This window comes from Rhineura floridana, chromosome 3, assembly GCF_030035675.1.
Source record: "Rhineura floridana isolate rRhiFlo1 chromosome 3, rRhiFlo1.hap2, whole genome shotgun sequence".
In the NCBI taxonomy this organism is placed as follows: domain Eukaryota; kingdom Metazoa; phylum Chordata; class Lepidosauria; order Squamata; family Rhineuridae; genus Rhineura; species Rhineura floridana.
The window spans coordinates 94,185,528-94,192,184 of record NC_084482.1 but is presented as its reverse complement, the minus strand read 5'-3'; the positions used below and the strand labels follow the sequence as shown (position 1 = coordinate 94,192,184).

Below are 6,657 nucleotides of genomic sequence, written 5' to 3'. Positions count from 1 at the left end.
AGCTATGACAAAGTCAAATTCTATGCTAGGGATAATTAGGAAAGGTACTGAAAATAAAGCTGCCAATATGAATCTATAGTGCAACTGCATTTGGAATACTGTGTGCAGTTCTGGTTGCATCATCTAAAAAAAACATTTGTATAGTTGGAAAAGGTTTTGAAAAGGGCAACCAAAATTATCAGGGGATGGAGCAATTCCCATGCAAGGAAAAGCTGCAGCATTTGGGCTCTTCAATTTAAAGAAAAGTTGAGTAAGAGGTGACATAATAGAAGCGTATAAAATTATGCAAAGCATGGATAAAGTGGACAGAGAAAAGTTTTTCTCCCTCTGTTATAACTTTAGAACTTATGGTCATCCAATGAAGCTGAATGTTGGAAGATTCAGGATAGACAAGTACTTCTTCATTCAATCCATAATTAAACTATGGAATTCCTTCCCATGAGAGGTAGTGATGGTCACCAACTTGGATGGCTTTAAAAAAGGATTAGACAAATTTATGGAAGATAAAGCTATAAACGGCTACTAGCCATGATGGCTATGCTCCACCCATGGAGGCAGCATGCTTCTGAGTACCAGTTGCTGGAAAATGCAGGAGGGGACAGTGCTGTTGCACTCAGGTCCTCCTTGCAGGCTTCCCATAGGCATCTGGTTGGCCATTGTGAGAAGAGGTTTCTGAACCTGAAAGGCAATTGGCCTGATCCAGCCGGCTTTTCTTATGTCCTTATGAAATTCTGAGTTCTATGGATCCAACTGTATTATTGTATATTAAGATGACTATCTGGGGGGAAAGGGTAGAAAAATCTGTCCTTTCACCAAATTTTAATTACCCTAGTTACAAATATGAGTAAAAGGTACATGAACATAGCCCTCTTCAGATATTCGATATCAGGGTTAAATAAACAGGGTGGGGGGATACCATAGCTTCACCATTCTGGTTACCTTCCATGAGCAGTAGGGTGACCATCCAAAGTGGGGAGTGTACCTTTTCAGTGTGCACTGTTATTGAAGATGAAGAAACTAACATTTCAGACAATAATATTTCCCTTTCTAGACACCATCCTGTGTGCAGATTATGGAAATGTCTGTTTTGCTTGTATTGGGAAGGGAAGTCATGTTTCTGAGAGTACATTGGGCTACATAGATACCTGTGTGTTCTTCAAATGAGATGCGGTAGACATATTTATCTTACACCAGCTCTTGTCTGGATATATTAGGCAGTCTTGACTTTGAGAAGAAGGAAAGCACAAGTGTATGGAGGGTTTGTAAGGCTGCAATTCTAAGCATGTTTATCAGGGATTAAACCCTACTAAAGGTAGTGGACCTTACAACCAAGTAAATATGCACAGGATTGCACTGTAAGGCTACAATCCCATTCACATCTACCTCGGACAGTAAAGATTACTTACTTCTAAGTAAATATGCATGTATGTATGCTGCACATAATAAGCAGGGAGCATATTTCTGTAAATATTATTTCTACACAAGTCTTTGAATATGTCTACATAAATATTTAAAATATATTCCACCCTTCATCCTAAGATCCCAGGGGTGGTTACAACAATAAATACATAAAACAACAAATAGTAAAATAATAAAATTAGTAAAACAAAGACAGCCCATCAGTTCGTAAGACCCAAGTGTAAAAGCCGGGGGGAGAAAGACAGTCGGGTTAGTAGTAGTGAGAGATTTGGGGGTACATAGAGGGAGGGTTGACCTAGAAAATGGGGATTATTCTGAAGAGAGTGAGCTCAGGGCATAATGGGGATGTAATGGGTTTTCGGGGGTGTGTGTGAAAAGAAAATGGTGATTAACGGGGGTTCCTGATCCCGAGGGGTATAATGAGAATAGTAGAAAATGCCAAGTTGGGAGTGGGTGTTCTCCAGAGAATGGAGATTTAATGGTAGGGTGTGTGTGTGTGTGTGTGTGTGTGTGAGAGAGAGAGAGAGAGAGAGAGAGAGAGAGAGAGGACAATAGCGATCGAGGCACCTGAAAAGACGAGCGGGGTTTTTGATTTGTAAAACGAAAAGCGGGGAGGATTTGTCTGAGTGGAATAATGAGCGTATTACTTAAGGGAAGGATGGAGGAGAAGAAGAGAGTGGGATTTGTGGAGGGGATTTGTGAGAGGAATCGGTGGGGTCATTGACCTGGAAAAGCGACATCTACTCAAGCGCATGAATAGAACTCATTTCTCTTGTCAAGGCGCGAGAGGACGACGGTTGAGTTCTCGCGCCGAGTCAGTCCGTGGCGGGTAGTCAGATGGTCAAGAAGCCGGTGCTGTAGTAGAGCGTAGCAAAAGCGCCCATGGCTTGGGTGCTGCCTTTTCTTTTCCTGTTTGGATACTCGCCCTTGCAGTCTGGTGATAGGTGGGATGAAGGTAAATGAGTGTTCCGCTGTGGACGGGTTTTTTTAAAAAAATGCCTGAGGGTGTCTGTGAATATTGACAGCGGCGAAAGCATGATTTAGGATTGCAATCCTGGAAGACTGCTTTCTTGGGAGTAAGCCCCATCGAATACCTCGAGACTTATTTCCTCCGAGTAAACATGCAGAAGATTGAGCTGTTAATAGCCCAAGATAAAGTAATCTATTAGCCATACAGTAGTTTATTCCCAAGAACTGTAAAAGGGAATAATGTAAAAAAATGTATGGCCTTTCAGATGGCGTAACCTTTTTAAAAAGTGGTAAAATGCCCGCAGCTCAAATAACTCCCCCAGAATATGAAAATGCAGTATTGTAGATTATTGAGCAAAAAGATTGCTTAGGTCAAAACAAAATATCCAGCTTTAACAAGCGGTGTGAACTTTGAAATGTTATTAGACAGAAACGAAGGAGGAGTTAAAGGTACTCCTGACTAAAACCCCATGATAATTTCTAAATGTCTGAAATAATCAGAAGAGACACGAGAGCCAGTGTAGCGGATACAGCTTGGAAGATGTGGACTGGAAAGGCTTGAGTTCACTTCACATCCCTGCTCCTCAGCTGTGAAGCTGCTATTAGGCCTGTCACTATCAGCCTTACAGAAAAGTTGTGAGGATAAAAAGGGACAGCCCTATATATGAGCTCTGTTGGAGAAAAGGTAGAAATCAAATGCAATAAATAAAAAGGGTCTGTCAAATATTTTTATTAATTCTTATTAACAATGCTTATTGTTTTAATACTCTTTTGTAAACCACTTTCTGGGATCTGCCTGAAAAGTGGTATATAAATTCTTTAAATAATTAGAAAAGCACAGTCAAAGAGTAAAGCACTTCAGTTGAAATTATGCCTTTATCTGGCTGCCTTAGCCAGTGTGTTTATTATGAATCTTTCACATAAGCATCAAGGCAATTTACAATCTTGCAGTAAAGCAACTAAAACTAGATTTAAAAACAATATGAATAAACACTCAAGGCAGAGATCTAAAACAAAACAAAACAGCACCACCCCACCAGCTTGAAAAGGCTTCAACTGCTTTTGTTCAGGGTAGGTGCCAATACCTGACATGGATTTTACCTCTGCCCATTCCTTTCCAGCATCTATCCAATGCTGTGTTAGGTCTCTGCTCTGTGCTGGCTATCTTTTTGCCCTTGGTAATTTCTGTCACTTTTAGGGGGACGGAGCAAAAACATCCCAATTAGAACTGAGGGTGCTCAGGTGAAGGGCCAAGTAGCTCAATGGTAGAACACATGCATTGCATGCAGCAGGTCCCAGATTCGATCCCTGGTGTCTCCAGATAGGGCTGGAAGAGAACTGAAATCCTGGACAGATCTCAATGTCAGTCAGTGTAGACAATAATGAGCTAGATGGATCAGTGGTCTGACTCAGTATAAGGTAGTTTCTTGCAATTACAGAATGTTGGTTAGCTTAGTAGGAGGGATGACGGTATGGAATATCCGAGGAGAGGGCATGGCTGAGGCAAAGACAATAAGAGAGACGCAAGTAAGAAACATATCCATAACTTGTAGCTATCATTGTCAGGTTTTTTTTTAAAGGCAAGGTGAATTGTTAGGGGGATTCTTTATTTTCATGTACTCAGTTTTGTGTGTTTAGACTGAGCCAGGAGGTAGAGTGTTTATATCTTCCTTGGCGCTTAGGATTGTATCCAATGAAGTCATCCTGTTAGTGCAATCTCCACGTGCAATGGAACTTCCCCTCCCTTTGCCCCCCTCTTTCCTCCCATGGGACAATTCATTGGATACAATCCTTAGCTTTTACCATCTTAATCTTCTGTAAAGAGGTCAGACAACAAAACCTGTTGACGAGACTTCAGATGGCAAGTGGCTCACGTGGAGAGTGAATTGGACTACTACATCCAAGGTGACATCATGAAGGAGGGATATTTGTTTGTTTGTTTGTTTGTTTATGGCTACATGCCTACTTAGGATGGGGTAGAGCTTAGGCAATATTTATAATGCTTGACCTCAAAATATTTTTGAACCTGGCATGTTCTTTTTCATAGAAAAGCAGACTTTAGTGCACTGTGTTGATAGAGGATTAATTTAAAGGAATTGGATATAGATTTTAATTACATCAGATACCATTTTAAGCCAGGTTATTTTAAGAGTCTCAAGATAACTGGAAAAAATTAAAGAAATCCATCCATTTAAAAAGTAAATAATGGTTCTTCCTGATTACATTTTGTGTTTAATTTATGTATCTCAGAAACTGTAGAATGCATTTCATGTATACTGAGATTTTACTTTGATTAGTTTAGCATATACAGTAGGACCCCGCTTTTTGACATTCCGCTAATACGGCGGTTTTCAGTTAGAGTAAGGCCCCACTCATATAGCACTTGTTCTGCTTTCACAGCATTTTTTGGGTGTCGGGCACCATTTTATCAATGGAGATCTGCTTTTAGGTGGGTTTCGCTTTTAGGGGGTCTGGAACGTAACCCGCTGTATGAGTGAGGCCCTACTGTAACTACAAAAGAATGAAATGGACTGCCTTCAAGTCGATTCCGACTTATGGTAACCCTATGAATAGGGTTTTCATGGTAAGCAGTATTCAGAGGTGGTTTACTGTTGCCTCCCTCTGAGGCTGAGAGGCAGTGACTGGCCCAAGGTCACCCAGTGAGCTTCATGGCTGTGGGGATTCAAACCCTGGTCTACCAGGTCTTAGTCCAGCACCTTAACCACTACACCACACTGGCTCTTCTGCATATAACTAAAATAAGAGTTAATTCCTAAAAGCTCAATACAGTCCGCCATGGGCATAGTGTCCTACATACAAAGATATCCCCATAGGGTTTAACAGAGCCCAGTTTTATCTGCATCACTCTCAATGTACATGCATGAGAGATAATTGTGCCTGCCGCCCATCTCTCTTCTTATCCTCCTCTCCCGTCTGGATTAAAGAATGTCAGCTCCCAGCTTGAGTTTCTTGGCTGATCAAAGGGGTGATATGAGGGGTGCATGTAGTCATCCTATGCCCTGTTATGGCTTGGTGTCTTGTGCACATATTGCAAGTGCAGGCGGGGAGGGGGTTGATTTCAGTTATGCCCTTTGGGTGGGGCAGTTTATTCAACATGCAGCCACTGCATTTACAGTGGACTAGATGGTGCTTGAAGTATATAATATTTCTATATATATGTAGTATTTATAAAAACAAACAAATCATAACCAGGAAACTTATAAGACTATAGATCTCAACAGAAAAATGGAAATAAAAAGGAAGCCCCCCCGTATATCGTAGGGTTGCCATAAGTCAGAATCGACTTGAAGGCAGTACATTTACATTTATTACAGTTGAAGAAAGACTTCTTTGTATAGTGCATTGTGAAATTGTATGCATGATCCATTCCACCCACCCCACATTTGAGCTGGTTTTGTTTTACATCCTTCTTGCAATTGGTAGATCACCAGCCTTTGTGTTATGCTCATATATGGAATATTTTGGAATTGGTACTTCTTTGCAGTGGAAGTGGAACATTTTCAGTTTCAGTGAATGAATGCCAATTGCAAATACAATATTAGGCAAGTTTTGCAGTTTTAAAGTTTTTAGCTTTGTTTACTAAATACAAATACAAGTGAAATAGACATGCTAAATTAGATCACTCTAGGGCAAATTCAAAATTCCCCAGTGTACATTACCTTAATTTCCATAAGCTTTTTTCCAATTCTAAATTTTCTAGAAAAATACACCATTGCCTCTTTGTCTATGGATTTGTAGAAACAGAGAGAAAAGGATTCCAAACTGCAGAGTACAAGATTCAAAAATAACAGGTTGTTTTCATAGACAACTGTGATAAATTTATGGACATATTTTTTATACTCCATACAGTTTATACTGTTAAGTTGCCATAAAAGTGGATTCTGCAACTCATTAAGAGGCACACTGCAAAGCTGGAAGGGCAAACAGCCACCGTCTACTACTTAGTGGTCTGAAGATCTCACTACCCTGTCTTCATTTGGACACATGGTTATAATTGTCAGTCTCATTTAGATATTTCTTTGGACACATGGACTGCTTATATTAGTCTATGGGTTGTATTCAAAACTAGTCCTACTCAGAGTAGACCCATTAAAGTGAATGGACATGACTAACTTAGGTTCATTAATTTCAGTGAGCCTACTCTGAGTAAGACTTAGTTGACTGCAACTCAATATGCTTAAATTAGGATTGATGGAATATTCTTGTTGGCAATGTTTTTATTTTATTTATTCTCTCCCATTTCTTCCT

The 6,657-nt window shown here is 40.1% G+C and overlaps 1 protein-coding gene across 1 annotated transcript in view; it reads left to right on the top strand.

Annotated features, from left to right (window-relative positions):
• The first annotated feature begins 2,301 nt into the window (after nt 1-2,301).
• LOC133378773 (uncharacterized) overlaps nt 2,302-6,657 on the top strand; it is a 196,288-nt gene continuing 191,932 nt past the window's right edge. The window contains exon 1 of the mRNA XM_061613399.1: nt 2,302-2,374. Coding sequence (XP_061469383.1) covers nt 2,302-2,374 — 73 coding nt within the window. The remainder of the gene's footprint in view (nt 2,375-6,657) is intronic.